The sequence below is a fragment of the Coregonus clupeaformis genome, chromosome 29 (assembly GCF_020615455.1).
Source record: "Coregonus clupeaformis isolate EN_2021a chromosome 29, ASM2061545v1, whole genome shotgun sequence".
Taxonomy (NCBI): Eukaryota; Metazoa; Chordata; class Actinopteri; order Salmoniformes; family Salmonidae; genus Coregonus; species Coregonus clupeaformis.
In genome coordinates, this window is record NC_059220.1 from 58,999,889 (window position 1) to 59,021,889 (window position 22,001).

Consider the following 22,001-nt stretch of genomic DNA (forward strand, 5'->3'; position numbering starts at 1 on the left):
TGCCCTTTCTAGTATTAAAATTCACTAATGCCTGTAGAGTGCCAATAAAACCAGTTCAGCTGGTCTGACAGTTTGGCCCTGTCTGAGACATCACTAGAGGGCGCAAAAGCTTTGGTCTCGCATTGAGCAGCATCGTGTGGGGTGGATTTGTGACGCTGTCATGAAAGGAGAAAAGGAAGAGGCTGTCCTAGACGGACCATGATGCTTTTTACTCAAATCCTTTGTACACAGAGTTGCGTTGACACAGCACGCGTTTCTGTGTCAGCATCGTGTCTGAGCTTCAGGAGCATAAACATTCAATTGGAGAAAAAAATAACGCAAGGAGAGACACAGACACCAAAGCTGTGTCCCCACAGGAGCGAGCAATGTCAAGTTTAAAGAAAAGAAATTCGAATTCGTCAGCCGACCGGGATGTGGAAGACAAGGAGGTTACGGAGAAGATGCTCTCTCCGGTCGGAGGGGAGAATGGAAACTCGAGCCGAATGGGAAGCCCGGACAAGGTGTCCGTACCCGGGGAAGAGAAGGTTGTCCTAGAAAGAACCATTACCCTGGTGAATGGCGTAGCTATCATAGTGGGTACCATCATCGGCTCGGGTATCTTTGTGACCCCGACTGGAGTGGTGAAGGAAGCCGGGTCCGTCGGACTGTCCCTTGTCGTTTGGGCAGTGTGTGGAGTGTTCTCAACCATAGGTGCCCTGTGTTATGCTGAGCTGGGCACCACTATTTCCAAATCAGGTGGAGACTATGCTTACATCCTTGAAGTGTATGGTTCCCTGCCGGCTTTCCTGAAACTGTGGATCGAGTTGCTCATCATCCGGCCGTCATCGCAGTACATTGTCGCTTACGTCTTCGCTACCTACCTCCTCAAACCAATATTCCCTGACTGCCCAGTACCCGAGAATGGGGCGAAGCTGATAGCCTGTCTTTGCATCTGTAAGTAGCCATTCTGATGTAATTTACTATTCTCAAACTCAGTGCTACTATATCAGGTGGAACTGGTTGTAACACACGTTACATCTTCCTTTACGAATGGCGCCACATCAGGATATTGTAGTATGCAAATGTGTCTTCCAACAGACACTGTTTTATGAAAGTAATTTTAATGAAACTACATTTAGTAATTTCCTGGACTATGTTGATACATGATGCCAAAATCTTGATCACTGCGACACTGTTCTCTTGGCAGAGCGCACGCCACTCACCCAAACGAAAGCTCGGTGTAGGCTAGGTCTACTGTAGTTGAATGGAACTGTTGAAAAAATAGCACGTTATTTCATCATCTTTGGTTGGTAGAGGCCGGCGTTTTGTGTAGCATTACCCAGGCGCCACATGGTCACATGGACATTTTATTTATCTCCAGATAAGATAATTAATAATTAAAATAAGAATAAGAAAAATAATGTAAATAAAATATAAATATAAAACATCTACAATAGATGATTGTTTTCTCAAAATATGCAAATGACATTAATTCAGTCACACATCTTGCGCACATTATTCTCACTGACCCTTAATGCGCGGGTATAAACAACAGTAATAAAATGGGCGGCCGGTAGCTTAGTGGTTAAGAGCGTTGTGCCAGTAACCGAAAGGTCGCTGGTTCTAATCCCCGAGCCAACTAGGTGAAAAATCTGTCGATGTGCCCTTGAGCAAGGCACTTAACCCTAATTGCTCCTGTAAGTCGCTCTGGATAAGAGCGTCTGCTAAATAATGTAAATGTAAAAAGGCATGTGATGTGACTCACTATGTGCAATATCAGTGTGATAAGGGATGTGTTAAGTTTTGACACGCCTTTATCACTTTGTTTATTCGTATGATATCAACAATCTTGTCTTCTCCAATTTATAGGCCTATACATTCAGTAAGAGATGTTCTATAAATGTTTTTGTGAATCAGGTGGCACTGTGAAGTTCAACACGTGGATGTTGGCTAGTCAGAAACAGGCATGGCTGTTGTGTTGTGCTGAACGATGACATTTCGGTTATTTTTCGTTTTTTAAACAACAAATGGACCAAAGTCGGTTCAATTACTTGAATGCTTTGAATTTTGTTCAGTTTTTTTCTGTGAGCTCAATGCACAAATTGCACAGATTCTCTAGAGATAAATCAGCTCCAGCCTGAACTGTATGACGTAGTAGGAATTTGTAGTTTCTTACAGGCCAATATTCTACATAGTTTAGCACATAAAACGCATTTGTAGTCTCTTTCTTTTATGCCTGCTACGGAAGAGGCAGAAGAATGCGCGATCGTGAGGGGATATAGAGAGCAGCTGTTGCTTCGCGAGGTATAGTATCTCTACATGAAAATACGTGATCTAAGTGATTAATAGTTGGTATTGAGCAGTCATAAAAGCATGCCTTATTTACTTTGGAGTACTACAAAATAGTGATATTGTCAGACCGCATATGCAGCAGCTCTATAGAGATGAGATGATGCCTTGGAATGAAATAAGAAAGTCATCAAATAAAACAAATGTAATATACACAACTGAAATATTTTATTAAAGTAAAGTCATGTGAATAAATGATGGTTAATAAGTGATGAGCAGTCACTACCATAATGGGACTTTGTTTTATTGTTGTATTCTGTGCATTCAACCCAAATAATAGAAACCGAAATCGAAAACCTTCATTATTAAAAAAAAAATAGAACCAAAACCGAACCGACCTGAAAAAGCACTAATCTCTCAGTGCTACTGTTGTGCAGTGTTGGATAGTAGTTAGCCAGTTGGGATTATGGGTGGATTAGTTTGAGCTCTGCATTAATTAGCCAACAAATCAAAAACAGTCTCACATTGTGGAAATTGCTAGTCCTCTCAAGCAGACTTTTCTTTCTGCTCTCCCATTGCAGCTCTCTGTTAGACTGTTGCCCTTTTTTGATCCATCTCTCTTGCAGCATACATTTCTCTGTTGGGGTTATGAATCAGTGGAGGCTGCTGAGGGGAGGACGGCTCATAATAAAGGCTGGAATGGAGTGAAAGGAATGGTATCAAACGCATGAAAACCATGTGGTTGATACCATTCCATTGACTACATTCCAGCCATTATTGTGAGCCGTTCTCACCTCAGCAGCCTCCACTGGTATGAATGCCTGATTAAGGTGCAGGAATGTGTGTGTGTGAATGTCGTCGTATGGTATAGTGCCTGCGCTAGTCTCTAATCCTTTTTCTGAGTGTGTAATCCCCAACAGTGACTACATGATAGAGACTGAGATAGAGGGGCGGCCTGGCCAGGGCACATATATAGATGTAGAGAAAGGGTTGAAGCCAATATGTTTGTCTAGTCTACTTATTCTGGTCTTGGGAGTTGACATGGTCAGTCAGGATAGCTAAGCTTCTCTTATCCACAATGCTGTTCCATGCAGTTTTGCTAATCCATTGAGTTGTGCTAGGCTAGGGTGTTTTTCTGACTGACTGTGAGTTATTGTTCCAGTGATTTATTTGGTGTTTTGTAGTTATTAGGTCGCCGTGCTTTAGTTTAATGTATAGGTCCACAATAGTGAGGTTTTACATAGTGGCCCCCTGGCTGGCTCTGTCTGACTTCTTTAGGGAGTTGTGGGTGGAAACCACAGGTTCAGTCCATGTCGTTTGTTTAGGAGGCTGAGACTCTGAAGCCTTTCTGCCTTGGTAGTCCCTTTACCCTGATCCCACAGGCAACAGGTTTGCTCTCTCATTCTCACTCTCAGTGAGAGTGTGTGTTTTCGTGTCTGTGTGTGTACCATTCCTCCCAGTCTATACTGTACTCTCCCACACAGGCTCTCTTTGTGCTGGTTTGTTCCCCATTGTTGCCCATTGTTGTTGATTTTATTTATGGTTCTTTAAAGTGCTCGTCAGTTAATCTCTTTTAATGGGGAGTCAGAGGGACAGGGAGGGGAGGACCTTGATTTTATTCCCTCAAGAATCTGTTTACTGGGTCTCTGAACTATTCCCCCTTCTGTGCCACATGACACACCTCACAGCGGTCCAACGCACTGATCATTTACATTTTAGTCATTTAGCAGACGCTCTTATCTAGAGCAACTTACAGGAGCAATTAGGGTTAAGTGCCTTGCTAAAGGGCACATCGGCAGATTTTTCACCTAGTCGGCTCGGGGGGTTCGAACCAGTGACCTTTCGGTGTACTGGCCCAACACTCTTAACCGCCAGGCTACCTGCCGCCCAATCACATAAATAATGTGGGCTGGGTGCTGAGGTTTCCCAACCCTAGCCTCAGGGTCCCGCTGTGCGTGTTGAGTGGATGCTACACAAACATTTAGTACCTCCAGCAGGATTTATTGAGCTTACAAAAGGAGGGAGAAAGAAACCTTTTTTGGGCTCATTCATGTAGACAGTAATAACAAATAAAAAGGCATAACTCTCACACACTCCCTCTTCCTTTTCCTCTCTCTTACCCCAGTGCTGTTGACTGCTATAAACTGCTACAGTGTGAAGGCAGCCACGCGGGTCCAGGATGCCTTTGCAGCTGCCAAGCTCCTTGCCTTGGGCCTCATCATCATTATCGGTTTTGTGGAGATTGGCAAAGGTAAGATACAGCCACACAAAAACACTAACACGCTCATCATAATGCACTTTACAGGATGAGGTACACAGTGAAAACTAAATAGACAAGCCATAAAGTGCCATGCGACAGGAAAGGAAGTGGTCCTTTTGTAGCTCAGTTGGTAGAGCATGGCGCTTGTAACGCTATGGTAGTGGGTCCGATTCCGGGACCACCCATGACTGTAAGTCGCTTTGGATAGAAGTGTCTGCTAAATGGCATATATTGTTATATATATTATAAGTCAGACCCAATAACGATGTGTCACGTGAGCCAGAGCAGGAAGTTTGCGTGGCCAATACGGTGTTTCCCCATAGAGGTAGGGTGTCCCCAAGAGAGTGAAGTAACTGTCTTAGCCCAGGGCCCAGTTTTTCTAAAGTTATCTATCTGGATTTTGGCTATCGGATAGGATTAAATGCATAGAAATATAATTAATAGAACCGGAGTCCCCTATCCGATGGGTAACTTTTGAAAAATAGAGAGTAGAAGTCTTCTTCCTGTTGACTAGCAGGATCAAGCATTATCATTATTTATTGATTTTATTTCAGTTTCATATGGGCTTATAAGACACTATATCTTGAAGAATCATGTGGACAAAACAAAATGACATACAATTTACACGTATGCAAAATAATCATGGCAAGTACAGCTACCATTTTGTAACACTATACCAAAAAACATCTCCTCCAGGCTTTGAAAATAAATGTAGCAATATCAAATACGCCCTATCATTTCTATATGCACAAAGGCAGCTTCACATCTCAGCAGCTAAAACATGAGTCAGTCTTTGAGAACACAGGAAGCTGCTGCTATCGCAGAACCAGGGGAAAAACCGTATGTTGCACAATGTAAGAACAGAATGTATAAAAGAAACGGCAAACAAAGAATAAATATTATACCCATCCTGTTCCCAACTCAAGGGTCCCAACTGGGGTCCTAAGGAAGGTTATTTTCATAAGATTATTCTCATTAACTTAGAGAGATATTAGTCAAACAGACATCACCATTCAATCCACTACTGTTTTGGTCCAATTAAGATGTTCAGACCAAATGAGAGGCATAAAAACAACCTTACCATGTTCCAACAGTAAAACACTACTCCATTGTCCTGCGGGAGGAAGGAGAGCTGAGGGCCAGTCATTACTGATTGAGAGATCAGTGTGGACTGATTCAGTGTGGACTGATTCAGTGCCCAGACTGGGCTTATGGGCCACCTTGAAGGAAAACAAACAAGTCTTCCAGTCAGACTAATTTAATGTTATGTAAAAGTAATTATGTTAGAATAAAAGGTACTGTTGAAGTGCAAGGAATTGCACTTTTTAAGACCTTTGTCCTGGAGATGCCTGACATTTTGTAACCTGATGTTTTACTGTAGAAAGTTAGCAAATGAGAATTCCTTTACAGAAGTGTGTGGTTAGTGCATGGGGGCAAATGAGTGATTCAAGCTTAACTAAACAGCTTACAAAGAGGTGCCACCCTACTTACCAGAGGCAAGCCCCCCCTCCTTCAGTGTACCCAGACTGCAATGTCTAAGGTGCATACATTTGCAACGCTGCTCAGGGAACCGTTTCTGAGACTGCTAACCTTTCCCAGGTAACCCTATGCCCTTAGGGGCCAGATACCCTCTGTTGGGTGAATATGTGTAGTCATGGCCTGCTGTGTAGCCATGGCTGGTCCTGTTCTTTCCTGTTATCACATCTCTTTCCCCTCTCCTGGTTGTATATTTGAATGCATTTGAAGTTGAGCTGGCACATGAAGTTAAGGGTGAAGTGTATGAGAGAGAGTTTCTTTGCAGGCCAGAGCACTGCCCACTGGGCAAAAACTGGTTGAATCAACGTTGTTTCCACGTCATTTCAACCCAAGAAATCAATGTGTTGACGTTAAATCAACAATGAAAACTAATTGGATTTGTAAAAAGTAATCAACGTAAGGGCATTTAGTATTTTTTTCCACCCATCTTTGAACCTAAATCCAATGACATGGTGAAAAGTTTTGTTGATTTCGCATTGAATTCACATTAGTTGACAACTCAACCTAATGTAAATCAAAACTAGACGTTGAACTGATGTCCTTGCCCAGTGGGTGAGCTCTCTCTTAAAGCACCAGACTAGATTGAATGAACCGTGACATTGGTGGTGTACTTTTAGCTATTTTTGTCAGACACTATAAACGGCTTGGTGGATTTAATACTAGCAATAATTCAGAGTTAAATACGGTTTCCCAGCGCTCTATCTTCTGTCTTCAACAGCAGCCCCACTCTCCTCCCATCCATCTGCATGGTCCTGTCTGACTCTGCCAGTGGTCACAGACAGATGAATGGCAGGCTCTGAGAGGGGGAAAATATATTTAAATAAAGAAGAGCTATGGGTGTCTGTGTCTGCAGGGTCGATATGTTAGTGCTGGGTGGGAGTGGAAGTTGGGGATGGGCTTATGTCAGATGGGCATTTTCTCACGATGGATTTGTAAATTAATCTCTTGTTGGCCCCAATGAGCATTGGTTACTGTCTAAGTTTTCACAAAAAATATAAACTTTTAACACTTAACTGTTTCTTGTTCATTCTTACTAGGACTGATCTTTCCAATAGAGGCTATTTTTGATGAAGGTTTTACTTGCAATGATCATGGTAGTGGTTGTCTTTACTTGAATGAACTTGTTGTAAGTCACTCTGTGTAAGAGCATCTGCTAAATTACTTAAGTGTGTCTATGTCTGTATTTCTTTGTCTGTCGGTGTGTGTGCGTGATAGTTTTAATGCCCTGTGACTAACTCAGTGTTGTGAAATAACTTATATTGAATTATTCGGGTCCTCCTGCTGCCAGCACAGGGCTGTGGTATGGAGGAGGCTCTTCCAGAGCTGGTCTGGTCTTGTCTTGTCTGGGTGGGACGCCACTGGGTTGGAGAGATACATTTAACCACAGAGGTCAAATTAACGCTCCTCTTGTCCTTTTTCTCTCTTCCTGACTGAGAGACATGCTCACTTCAGTGCATTTTAAACCAACTGTTGTCTACACCGGGCAGTCACCTAGGTTAAACGGATTAAGTATAAGATTCTGGGTCATTCCTTAATTTGGCAATAAGCTCAAGCAGGTTAATGGCAACAGGATTGTTACGAACTAATCTGATTAGGCTACTGCAATAGTCCAGTTCCTTTTCAATCAAAAGTGTTTTTGTTTGTCTTTTGGAGCCAGTCGTGAGGCTCTGTAGGGACATTCCTTGTCTGCATGTCTTTAATGTGTGTTGTTCATGTGTACATGTCTGTCTCAGTTTGAAAACAACTATCTCCCCTTGGCTGCTTGCCCGGCCATAGTTTTCGCCATCACATTTTTTCTGCTGGCTCAGTTGAAGGAACGGTAGTCGGTATTGTAACGGGATCTCTTAATGGTTTATTTACAACCTGACCCAGCTGCTCATCGTGCTGCTGTGACCGACTTTAACCCCTCCCCGAACACAACACACATACGCCCACTTCCCACATATTCTCCCTGTGGCTAATCACGTAACTGCCAATTGTATCTACCTGTCAAGCACTTGATTCAAAAGTTAGGCAGATATGTGCCATGCAGTCCACCAGTTGCTGTTATCTATCCACTGATATTGTATTAAGAAGTTTTAAACTACTAGGCCATTGTTTTGTTATCTTGACCAAATAATAAAGCTGGCTCCAAACTAGGAGAACCTAGTGCTGGAGGCTGCTTGTGGGCCAAGCTAGTATCTCTCTTGACAAAGAAAACGTGAAGAAAATGATTCAGAGGTTAGCCTTACCTGAGTGGGGTTGTTGATGTAACCTTTCTAGTGATAAAGATGGGGGTAAATAGTGAAAACCCATTTGGCAGTACGTCCAACCGGATTCACAACTGCAGACCATGCGTAACCACACCAGCCCAGGACCACATCCAGCTTTTTCACCTGTGGGATCGTCCAAGACCAGCCACCTGGATAGCTGATGAAACTGTGGGTTTGCACAACCGAAGAATTTCTGCACAAACTGTCCGAAACCGTCTCAGGGAAGCTCATCTGCGTACTCCTCATCCTCACCAGGGTCTTGACCTGACTGCAGTTCGGCATCGTAACCGACTTCAGTGGGCAAATGCTCACCTTCAATGGCCACTGGCACGCTGGAGAAATGTGCTCTTCACGTATGAATCCCGGTTTCAACTGTACCGGGCAGATGGCAGACAGCGTGTATGGCGTTGTGTGGGCGAGCGGTTTGCTGATGTCAACGTTGTGAACAGAGTGCCCCATAGTGGCGGTGGGGTTATGGTATGGGGTAGGCATAAGCTACGGACAACAAACACAATTGCGAAGTTCGGTGCCATCCTTGACGATCCCTACTTCATGCAGTGGAGAGTGGACCGCCATGGGCATAAGTATTGCACCGAACTTCGCTAACCTGCAACTCGGGACACCTGCATTTCACTATGGAACATGACGAGGGTGGTCTGGACTTCCTGGACGTACGCGTCCCCAAAACAGGTGGAGACATTGACCGCAGTACCCCTCACCCCGAGGACCAACCTGTGTAGTCTACCACACCCTCTCTCATTTGCACCAGCTGAAGAGAGTTTTCTTCCTAATTGTCTTCCCAATGCCCTTTATGAACTTGTCTATTCCCTTGTTGTGATTATTCTTATGAAGGCTATTGAAGGCTGAAACGTTTATCTTTTAACCTTGCTTAAACAAAACAATGAATTCTTAATGGTGAGCGAGTGCTGAGCATTTTCCTTTTCAATTATGATTTCATTTTTTGGTTGCACCTTGATGTTGGTTGAGCGCCCTCCACTTCTTACCAATGTATTTGTGTCATAGTGTTTCAGTGTACTAAGTGACGTTGGAGTACCCTGGGAAGACCCTTACCATGTTGGGACATCATGCAGGCTTTAGGCTTAGAGTTGGGGGACAATAAAGGTGGAAGGTCATGGTCCTACATGAAGAGGGACAGGGGGGTTCTCACGTCCCAGTGCTTGTCCTGGTTAAGCATGGGCCCCTGTCTGAAACAACACTCTGGGAATTGTTTGTTCAGAGGATGTCTGGCTCTTTGGGCCAGCTGGTACTCCTGGAATGTCCATCCCTGGTGTGTTCCCTCAGGCATACACTCCACATATTTGCCTTGTTTTTCATTTTAAAAAACAGGTACCCTCTCACCATTCTAGCCCCCTGAGTTGTGGAATCAGTGAAACCCCCATTACTGTTGATTGTAGGGGATTTAAGTTGAACCCCCGCATGCTCACAGCCTTTTGATCAAGGTCTGAATTATGTTACTGTGATATTTTGTCTGGGTATATTTGTCCAGCCCTGCACTATTTCAAAGGTTTCAAGTTGATCATGTGTTATCTAGTGTTTCATCATTCCAGGGCCCTGCTCTGACACAATTCATAGGGCTGCTGATTCTTTCCACTTTGTGTTCAATGATTCAGAGTCAACTTTGGACTTACCTTTCCAACTCTCTTTCTGTCCTTCTTCCAGGTGACACAGTCGACCTCCTACCAGAAAATTCTTTCAAGAATTCTAATTACGACTTTGGGAATATTGGTCTGGCCCTGTACAGTGGTCTGTTTGCCTATGGGGGCTGGTAAGTACAGAGAACTAGAACTTGACTGAATCCAGGACTATTGAACACTAGGCCAGCATTTTGTCTGCCATTCTAATCCCATTGTAAACCCCCTCTTAGGAGGACTGACCAATTAAGAACTCTACTAAGTGAATTGAAAAGTCTGTTCAGACTAATCCTCCCCATGCATGGTGCTCAGTTTTCTCCCTCTAACACTCCCTCTTTCCCCGTCCCTCACCATCTTTCTCCTCACAAGCTAGGCTTCCATCCAATTGGCGACATATTTTCAATGCGAATAATCAAAAATTCGCATAAAGAAAATATGCGAATCTTCCCACCAGTGGTGTGTTTCCACCAAACTTTAATCCAATGTTCAATGTGTTTCAATTTGCATTTTCAACTCTACCGATAGTTTTGTCACTTAAACTGTTGCGTTAAATAGCAAATGTGCCTACTCTTGGCACGCGGCTCCAGCCAAAAGCTGGCAGATACAGTCTACATGATGAGATTATGGATAAGAGCGAGAATGTTTTTATTTGTCAAAATGGCAGTCAAGCATCGATCATCATGTCACCAGAATAAGACCCTTCATATTTATTGGAAAGGAGTATCAAGCTCATACCATGCACTTTCACCACCCTGTAAAGTTAATCATAACTTGTTTTGTCTGCAGCCTAATTTAAACTGCATGGTTTCCCGAGTCGTAGTGGGAGGACCACACACCATATCATTGCGTGATTTCAAGTTGACTTCGATATGATGGTTATTATGTCAATATTTGCGCATAAAGGCGTTTCCACCTCCATTTCTCACATAATTAATTTTACAGAGACAAAAGATCCCACCACCAATTATCTGTTGGCGTTTACAAAATTGTTCCTGTTTCCATCACAGCTGTCACATTTTTTATATGGTATGACTTTACTCGCATAAAAACTGTGGATGGAAACTTGGTTACAGTCTCACTCTTTCCTCTCCCGCCTGGTCTTTTTACCACTGTGTGTTAATGATTTGTTCCTTTATGGGATATGAAAGCTATGATTTAATACTTCCTCTCGCCCTCAATGAAATCACAGCCTGTCTACATTACAATAGATGGACACACAGTGTTATGTTCTGACTGTCTCTCTGTGTCTCTGAATCATGTCTTCTTTATCTTGCAGGAATTACTTGAACTTTGTTACAGAAGAAATGATTGAACCTTACAAGTGAGTGTCCACTATTCCATGTTCCTTGTCACATACTATAGGTCAAAATTGACTACCTATGAATTTTGAAAATAATTACTGGTACATGCATGTTTTATGTTAACACGATTCCTGTGTCAGTCTGTTTCAGATTTTATTCCAACGTAGGTAAACAAAGGAAGTATAATGTCAGAGGTGGAGTGTTAAACTCTATAACCGCTCACTGCCCCCTCTCTTCCACAGGAACCTGCCTCGTGCCATCATCATCTCCCTGCCCATCGTCACTGTGGTGTACGTACTGACTAACCTGGCCTACTTCACCACTCTGAGTCCAGACGAGATGCTCAACTCTGAGGCTGTGGCTGTGGTGAGTTCTCCCCCATACTGAACCAGGCTGTACTAGTCTCTCGTGACGGCCTTATGGTGTCGAGATTAGCTGTACATACAGTACAGAGCCGTCTGTCTCCACTGGTACACACTCAGTATCAGGTTACATACATCACTGTATGTCTCATTACACACAGCCCAGTGACTGGTAGACAAACTTTGTTTGCTGATATTGTTTGTGTGTCTGTCCTTCAGGACTTTGGAAACTACCACCTGGGTCCCATGGCTTGGATCATCCCTGTGTTTGTGGGACTGTCCTGTTTCGGCTCTGTCAATGGCTCTCTCTTTACATCATCCAGGTATCACACACACACTTACACCAGTGGAGGCTGGTGGGGGGAGCTATAGGAGGACGGTCTCATTGTAATGTCTGGAATGGAATAAATGGAACGGTATAAAACGCATCAAACATATAAAACCACATGTTTGACTCCGTTCCATTCAACATTACGATGAGCCCGTCCTCCTATAGCTCCTCCCACCAAACTCCTCTGACGTACACTTATTCATTCACACACAAACTCCAATGCTATATACAAGTATGCTCTTTTGGTTTGTGTGTATGTATAAATACTATAACCCCTGTTCTCTCTGTCAGGTTGTTCTTTGTGGGCTCAAGAGAAGGCCACCTCCCCAGTCTGCTGTCCATGATCCACCCCGACCTGCTGACCCCTCTGCCGTCACTCATCTTCACAGTACGTACCCAAACCTCCCTCTGAACAGGTGCTTCTCAAAACCGCCCCACCATCGAGGGCTCTCATCATTCAACATGCTAAGTAAAACATAATATTGAAACTTGTAGTCAAATATTGAGCCTGAGGATTGAGGCTCAGTATTATGGTCATTATTAGCAATTTCTCATGGCTATCGATAATAGTCACTGCTGTGTGCTACGTTCACAAACCTACAGTGGGGAAAAAAAGTATTTAGTCAGCCACCAATTGTGCAAGTTCTCCCACTTAAAAAGATGAGAGAGGCCTGTAATTTTCATCATAGGTACACGTCAACTATGACAGACAAATGGAGAATTTTTTTCTCCAGAAAATCACATTGTAGGATTTTTAATGAATTTATTTGCAAATTATGGTGGAAAATAAGTATTTGGTCACCTACAAACAAGCAAGATTTCTGGCTCTCACAGACCTGTAACTTCTTCTTTAAGAGGCTCCTCTGTCCTCCACTCGTTACCTGTATTAATGGCACCTGTTTGAACTTGTTATCAGTATAAAAGACACCTGTGCACAACCTCAAACAGTCACACTCCAAACTCCACTATGGCCAAGACCAAAGAGCTGTCAAAGGACACCAGAAACAAAATTGTAGACCTGCACCAGGCTGGGAAGACTGAATCTGCAATAGGTAAGCAGCTTGGTTTGAAGAAATCAACTGTGGGAGCAATTATTAGGAAATGGAAGACATACAAGACCACTGATAATCTCCCTCGATCTGGGGCTCCACGCAAGATCTCACCCCGTGGGGTCAAAATTATCACAAGAACGGTGAGCAAAAATCCCAGAACCACACGGGGGGACCTAGTGAATGACCTGCAGAGAGCTGGGACCAAAGTAACAAAGCCTACCATCAGTAACACACTACGCTGCCAGGGACTCAAATCCTGCAGTGCCAGACGTGTCCCCCTGCTTAAGCCAGTACATGTCCAGGCCCGTCTGAAGTTTGCTAGAGTGCATTTGGATGATCCAGAAGAGGATTGGGAGAATGTCAGATGAAACCAAAATAGAACTTTTTGGTAAAAACTCAACTCGTCGTGTTTGGAGGACAAAGAATGCTGAGTTGCATCCAAAGAACACCATACCTACTGTGAAGCATGGGGGTGGAAACATCATGCTTTGGGGCTGTTTTTCTGCAAAGGGACCAGGACGACTGATCCGTGTAAAGGAAAGAATGAATGGGGCCATGTATCGTGAGATTTTGAGTGAAAACCTCCTTCCATCAGCAAGGGCATTGAAGATGAAACGTGGCTGGGTCTTTCAGCATGACAATGATCCCAACCACACCGCCCGGGCAACGAAGGAGTGGCTTCGTAAGAAGCATTTCAAGGTCCTGGAGTGGCCTAGCCAGTCTCCAGATCTCAACCCCATAGAAAATCTTTGGAGGGAGTTGAAAGTCCATGTTGCCCAGCGACAGCCCCAAAACATCACTGCTCTAGAGGAGATCTGCATGGAGGAATGGGCCAAAATACCAGCAACAGTGTGTGAAGACTTACAGAAAACGTTTGACCTGTGTCATTGCCAACAAAGGGTATATAACAAAGTATTGAGAAACTTTTGTTATTGACCAAATACTTATTTTCCACCATAATTTGCAAATAAATTCATAAAAAATCCTCCAATGTGATTTTCTGATTTTTTTTTTCCTCATTTTGTCTGTCATAGTTGACGTGTACCTATGATGAAAATTACAGGCCTCTCTCATCTTTTTAAGTGGGAGAACTTGCACAATTGGTGGCTGACTAAATACTTTTTTCCCCCACTGTATCTCTCATACTTCCCTCATTCCCTCACAGTGCCTCATGACGCTGCTGTACGCCTTCTCCAACGACATCTTCTCTGTCATCAACTTCTTCAGTTTCTTCAACTGGCTCTGTATTGCCATGGCGATAATCGGCATGATGTGGCTGCGCTACAAGAAACCTGAGCTGGAACGACCAATCAAGGTGAGAATATGTGTAATGTCTCTAACCTGTTTTCAACTGATCAGGCACCAGAGAGAGAGCAAGAGAGAGCTCTTTTTTTTCGGCTGACGCACGTTCGTTTTCAATTTAGTCATGTAAAAACTGTCACACTGGCATTTTCCAGCCCTAATGCCAGGTTCAGCAGTTAACTGTCTAACATCAGCTCACTAGCGCTGAGGTGGGAGGGGTGGCAATATTTGAGGTGTGTCCTTAAAAACACGTGCAAAACTGACAATTTCAGACCCACAAAAGCAGGTCTTAACGGTAACGCAGTTGATAATGGCATGGATTGTGAGAGCAGAACAGAGGCCTATCCAGACATGATGCACAGTGCCCATGGAAGAGAGATGTGCATTTTGTGCCGGTGAATCTTGTATTTAGAAACATAAAAAATCTATTGGTTTCCCCTCATTTTGTTTAATATGATTAAAAACCAATAATAGCCTACCCTCCCCTTAATCAAGGCTGGTTTAGCAGCATCGCATAGGTGCGTCTTTTTTATCCTGGCCATTAACCAAGTAGCCTATGAATAAAGGGGTTTTAAATGGTCTTCTTTTTTTCTCATGTGTTTTCATTATTCACAATTCACATACCTGCATACTTAATTTTGCTTATTCGAGTAGGCTATCGTTCCCCATTTTCAAAGCGCGCCACTCGTCCTATTACCAAAGACACGCCCGCTCCTCCAAACTATTAATTCTTCCTATAATGCCATATCAATGGCAATTTTATTTTTTATCTGCCTCGCACATAGGCAACAATACAATTGACAGGAGACTAGTATTTTGTATATATGTGTGAATGTTATGCGTAAAGACATTTAGGCCTATGTGTGCACAGTGCCATGGAATGAGATAAGCGATTTATGATATCATGCTTCTGACCCGATCCTATTTAGAAATATTGTTGTTGGTTTAAAAATCAGTGATTGTTTTTCGATTTAATTTTATTTAAAAAACAAACTTTATGGTTTATGGTGAGGATGTACAGTGAGGGGAAAAAAGTATTTGATCCCCTGCTGATTTTGATCAGTCTATAATTTTAATGGTAGGTTTATTTGAACTTTTTCCAATCATCAATATCCTATAGTTGCATCATGCAGCCCATACAGTGAGGGGAAAAAAGTAATTGATCCCCTGCTGATTTTGTACGTTTGCCCACTGACAAAGACATGATCAGTCTATAATTTTAATGGTAGGTTTATTTGAACAGTGAGAGACAGAATAACAATAAAAAAATCCAGAAAAACGCATGTCAAAAATGTTATAAATTGATTTGCATTTTAATGAGGGAAATAAGTATTTGACCCCTCTGCAAAACATGACTTAGTACTTGGTGGCTAAACCCTTGTTGGCAATCACAGAGGTCAGACGTTTCTTGTAGTTGGCCACCAGGTTTGCACACATCTCAGGAAGGATTTTGTCCCACTCCTCTTTGCAGATCTTCTCCAAGTCATTAAGGTTTCGAGGCTGACGTTTTGCAACTCGAACCTTCAGCTCCCTCCACAGATTTTCTATGGGATTAAGGTCTGGAGACTGGCTAGGCCACTCCAGGACCTTAATGTGCTTCTTCTTGAGCCACTCCTTTGTTGCCTTGGCTGTGTATTTTGGGTTATTGTCATGCTGGAATACCCATCCACGACCCATTTTCAATGCCCTGGCTGAGGGAAGGAGGTTCTCACCCAAGATTTGACAGTACATGGCCCCGTCCATCGTCCCTTTGATGCGGTGAAGTTGTCCTGTCCCCTTAGCAGAAAAACACCCCCAAAGCATAATGTTTCCACCTCCATGTTTGATGGTGGGGATGGTGTTCTTGGGGTCATAGGCAGCATTCTTCCTCCTCCAAACACGGAAAGTTGGGTTGATGCCAAAGAGCTCGATTTTGGTCTCATCTCACCACAACACTTTCACCCAGTTCTCCTCTGAATCATGCAGATGTTCATTGGCAAACTTCAGACGGGCCTGTATATGTGCTTTCTTGAGCAGGGGGACCTTGCGGGCGCTGCAGGATTTCAGGCTTTCACGGCGTAGTGTGTTACCAATTGTTTTCTTGGTGACTATGGTCCCAGCTGCCTTGAGATCATTGACAAGATCCTCCCGTGTAGTTCTGGGCTGATTCCTCACCGTTCTCATGATCATTGCAACTCCACGAGGTGAGATCTTGCTTCTGTGGACAGGTGTCTTTCATACAGGTAACAAGCTGAGATTAGGAGCACTCCCTTTAAGAGTGTGCTCCTAATCTCAGCCCGTTACCTGTATAAAAGACACCTGGGAGCCAGAAATATTTCTGATTGAGAGGGGGTCAAATACTTATTCCCCTCATTCAAATGCAAGTCAATTTATAACATTTTTGACATGCGTTTTTCTCGATTTTTGTTGTTGTTATTCTGTCTCTCACTGTTCAAATAAACCTACCATTAAAAGTATAGACTGATAATTTCTTTGTCAGTGGGCAAACGTACAAAATCAGCAGGGGATCAAATACTTTTTCCCCCTCACTGTACATGGCTCGAATGCAATGCAATTTCGTCTGCTATTTCTGGAGAAGTGCAAATATGGTCTGTAAGATGGTTCCATGATGTTTATAAAACATTACATTTGCTAGCAGTATAACGGTGAGCGGACATTCCCCCTTTCTCTTCATACTGAATCTTGATCCAGCTCCTTTGAAAAGTTTGGATGTGCATAAAATCCTCTAAGTTGCCTTATCTCTATTATACGCCCACGGGGAGAAATTATGGTGCCTGTAACTGTATTTAGACATAGCTTATTTAAGTTGTTTCATTTTTATTAGAATTTTATTAGAATTATACATGCCTTATCAGTAGACTAGTGAATTTAATCTTGCTTATTGACTACATTTGGCATGTCCATGTCTGCAGTTTACAGTAGGTCTAGCCCCTATATCAGTGTGAATGCTCTAGCCTATGTTTAACAATGTATTGCCATATTGAAGCAATTCAATTAGAAAAATTTAGACTGCAAAAATTTTCAACATATTTAGCAAATATGGGGCAGGCTATTTAACGGACTAGTCTATAGCGGAGTAATATTCGTAAATACAATACTTGAAGCAACCACATATTTAGCCATGGAGCATGCTCTGATCGGCCAGTGAGGGGCCAAGCGTCGACAAACCCACAACTTGTTTATTCATCAAAACCTACAACGCTACCACCAACAATAAGATTTACCATTGCAAGGGAAAAGGGATGCCTAGTCAGTTGCACAACTGAATGCATTCAACCGGAATGTGTCTTCTGCATTTAACCCAACCCCTCTGAATCAGATAGGTGCGGGGGGCTGCCTTAATCGACGTCCATGTCTTCGGCGCCCAATAGAGCCCAGAGAGAGAGAGAGAGGAGAGGGAGAAAGAGAGAAAGAAAAAAGGAGCTGGAACTGGTTACTTGGAGGCGTAGGCCGCAGTGTGACCTGCCATGGACATGAGCTGCTGGCTAGTGAAGGTAGAGCAGCATGTGCACTGACAGTCGCCCTAGGACTGTTGGGCACACAGAGACCCTTTGTGGGACTGTGGGGTCCTCTGCCTGCCCCCAAAATGGACCTATAATGGCCTGAATTGTCTGTCTGGTTGACATGGCGATGTGTTAATGAGGGGAGTGGCTGAGAGAGGCAGTGAAGTGAAAGAGGCCAGCGCTGCACAGTTCAGATCTCTCTATCTCTATCTATCACAGATAAATCTGTCCTGTGTGTTTGTGTTTGAACTGGGTTTGGGACAGAGGACCCTACAGTGGCTCTGTGCCACTAATGGAGGGGCTGGAGGGATTCTTCAACAATGACCATTCAACTCTCAGCCTTTGAATATCTCTCTCTCATGTACCCGCTTGCTGGTACTCATTTAGTTAGTGTGGATCAACATCACAGACTGCATTTGGCAGCCTCTGAAAAGATGTCAGTCACTGGTCTGATGCTCCACATTCAGCTGGATGTGAGTCAGTGTTCTGATCACAGTTTGACTATAGTGCACAAACACTCCCCCTCCCTCTCTGGTCCTCTGGATGAATACTCAGCATTTCACATCTAACCCTCCTCAGAGCTTTAACCTTAAGCATTTACCTTAGTAAGGCTGATGAAAGAGGCCCATTTGCTATATATTATCTTCTACTTTTAAAATGTTATATTTAGTAGATGAAGATGCTTTGCGAATTACTGTCATACAATTTCAAAATATTTCCTATTTTAATTCCCTCAAGATGGGTTTAGTTTGAATCCAGTCATTCTCTGTGTGTTTTGTTAACGGTAGTGTCAGTGTGTTTGTCTGTCCTGGTTTATTTATTCAGTGTCACATTTAAATGTTTCCCCCAGGTGAATATCCTGCTGCCTATCAGCTTTGTCCTGGCTTGTATGTTCCTTATCGTGGTGTCCATCTGGAAAACACCTGTGGAGTGTGCCATTGGCTTTGGCATCATTGCCACGGGAGTGCCAGTCTACTACATTGGCGTTTGGTGGCAAAACAAGCCCAAATGGCTCCTTCAGTTTATCTGTAAGTTTCCCTTATGAATTGCTTCAATGCACTCTCTGGATCTATCTGCATGATTGTAGTCTGTTTCTGATTATATAGTGATTATAACTTACGGTGTGTTTCTCTCTCCAGTCTCTTCCACGGCGCTGTGCCAGAAGCTGATTGGGGTGGTACCACAGGAATCCTGAAGAGGAGCTAAAGCGACGAAGCCCCTTGACACACAACCCCAGTGACCACTTATCTACTCCTACCCCCTCGAGGCCCCTACCCCTGCTCCCAGTGTACACCCTCACTCAGCCCCCATCAATGTGTTTAGGTCCAATCATTCCTTCTGATCTCCTAGTGTTCTAGTGCAGGAGAGCCATGCTGCTAGACTGGTGTACCCATCAGAGCCCCCATCCCAGGCAGGTGCCCAGGCCCAGGCACGGTCCCCCTCCACCCTGCGCATAGGTGTTGGGATAGCTTCAGACAGGTTTTCACTGCAAACGTTGTTTCAGTCTTCAAGATTTTGTTGATTTTGTATTTTTGAATGTCTTTGTACTCTATTATTCAACCACGGTTCACAAGTGTTGTATTTATAAGGATTATGTTACTTCTGTTTGCAGAGAAATGTCCTCTTGTTCAAACAATTATTTCAATGAGGGTTTGGCGTTTGTGTGTTCATGTAGTTGCAATCTGTGCTTTCAGTCAGTTGTGATAGACATTTGTAGCCTGGCTTGATGCAAATTCCTGGTAGGCCAAAGCTAGAATTGTTGTTCAGATTTCCAAGGTAGACTCACTGTTTCACAGTAGTTCTGCCATTACCCAGTTAGTGAGTCAACTGCTTCCCAGAAGGGCATCATGTCTGTCTGTTGCCATGGCTTCTTCTATTTCAGCAGCTTACAGGCTGTTGAATGCATACATTATGTGTTGTGGTCTGGGTGTTTGTTTGTTTTTCTGTATGCTTTTATGTTTTCAGCCTTTTTGGGGAAAGGTTTCATGTATCTGTAAAGGAAAGCCAAATATACATGAAGGACCCACACAATAACATTTGCTTATGCTAGTGCCTCTGATAAAGCCAAGGCTATTCAGTTCCCTGACTACAGACACACTTGAACTCATCTGACCCCAGAGAAGCTGAAGACAGAGAGTAGACAGGGCAAAATGCACGTGTAACAGTGATTGGAGCGTCAGTGTTATAATTCTTATATGATAGCACTGGCTCACTGCACCTTGTGCACCATGTTGGAAATCCCTGCTTTGGCCGTTATTTTTTAAATCTTTGTAGATATGAATTTCTACTTTCATGAGGTAGATGCAGGGGAGCTTTTTTTAATGCTGTCAATTCACTTTTTTGTAAATCCAAGGAAGTCTTAGTTTCCTGTGAGATTTCTGGTTCTCAAATAGTCCATTCGTGGGACGTAATTATTATAATTATAGTTATTTTTACAACTATTCCGAGTATACAAATTACAGAGACTTTTTTGCTTGTGTGTAGATTTGTCATTAAATCACCAGTAGCCTTCCTACTGTACCATGTCTTACCACAGTGGACCTACAGTATCACATGAATATAATATAGCTGGTAGTAAATCTTAAAAATACAACATCATGGTTTTTGAATACTGATGTAATACAAGCTTGTGAACATTATAGTTGCCTGCTTGAGCTCAATCCAGAATGCATGCATAACTAGCAAGGACTTAATTTGTTCTTAGATTACAATGATCTTGTGGGTATCATCAGATGTACATGGGTATTGTTGCTATAAACTACTGTTATGTCAGAGTTTTAAAACAGCACAGGTTGTAATAAAGGCCCCCATTAGGAGCACTGACGTCACAGTGACTACTTTTTACCTGCGACAAGGCTGGCAAATAACCTCAGAATGTTGGGTTAGAATGGGCTATTGTTGGGCGTTTTGCGTGAGTGTGTATATTTCTAAGAATAGGGTCATAGCTGTAAAGATTATTTAATTGTTTAGTGTTTCTGTTCTTGTGTGTGTCTGGGTATCCTACATTAGTCTACTGTACGTTGTCACTACTGTCATTAACTATCATAGAAGGATTTAAGGGTGATGGTGAGATTTGTGCGGTAAAGGTTTAATGAGGTATGGACCAGGGTAGTTGGAGATGGGAGGTTTCCCAGTCAAAAAGGGGGTAGGCAGGCAGGGCATAGCAGAGTAAAGGTTAAAACCACAGTCTTTGGATACAGATGCCTCAGAGGGTGGGACAGGGGAGACGTAGGACTGGAGGTGGAAGGTTGACGAGATTATTAATTCATTGTTATTATTTTTTGCTGAAGAAAACTGTGTAGCGTACTGTATTAACAAAAATCATCCTGCAGAAGCTTGTCCAGACCTGTTTTATTTGAATGTGTTCCTCCACGTTGTAGAGTGGTAAAGCTTGGTAAAGCCTTTGACATGTGTTGTGCTATAGACCACGTGGTCACTGTGGTAACCGTATAGCTCATGAGTCTGCTCTCCCATCCAGTTTCCTGGAGGATGTGTCATTGTATGTAGAACAGCAGAATAGCTTGCTAACACTCCAGACATCAGAAGATGTCGACTAATTTAAATAGTACTGTAGAAGGTTTTTTATTTATTGTAGGAACTGTTAGTCCCCAAATTTTTTACAGGGCATTTGTGAAAGTGCTTTATGAATAAATCTTGTTTTTTTTCCATACATCTATGTATTGTCCATGTTTTTGGTCTCCTTTTATTCTGTGTTCATCTCATGTTAATAAAATATGTTTCAATGCAATCCTCTCTGTAACTGATTTTTAAATACATTGCATGACGTGCTTCATTCACATTGACATCAACTAACGTGACTTCAACTTGAAATCAACAAAAATGTAAACCATGTCATTGGATTTAGGATAAAAGTTGGGTAAAAAAATCCAATCCGTTTTCCACTTTGATTCAATGTCGTCACATTGCATTTTTTTGTTGAAATGACATGAAACAACATTGATTCAACTGGTTTGCCCAGTGAGTAGGAGTGAACGAGCAGGTTCATTCTAGCTCCAGGGCATCCTGGCTGATTCTCTGTCTCAACACCTCCCAGCTGAGTCTCGCTTTGGTCCGTTGCTTTGAGCAATCCATTGTTACTTCCTTACCAAAATGTTTGGGGTTGCAAAAACAGAATGGCTACCTTACCAAAATGTTTGGGGTTCCAAAAACAGAATGGCTACA

At 42.9% G+C, this 22,001-nt stretch overlaps 1 protein-coding gene across 1 annotated transcript; it reads left to right on the forward strand.

Moving 5' to 3' along the window:
- Positions 1–189: 189 nt before the first annotated feature.
- On the forward strand, positions 190–21,567 carry LOC121576738 (large neutral amino acids transporter small subunit 1). Its single transcript, XM_041890136.2, has 10 exons — positions 190–933; positions 4,394–4,519; positions 9,997–10,102; positions 11,245–11,289; positions 11,512–11,635; positions 11,851–11,954; positions 12,254–12,350; positions 14,180–14,329; positions 18,670–18,847; positions 18,959–21,567. Exons 1-10 carry the CDS (start codon positions 366–368, stop codon positions 19,012–19,014), a joined length of 1,554 nt encoding a protein of 517 aa, XP_041746070.1. The 5' UTR covers positions 190–365; the 3' UTR covers positions 19,015–21,567.
- The last annotated feature ends 434 nt before the right edge of the window (positions 21,568–22,001 follow it).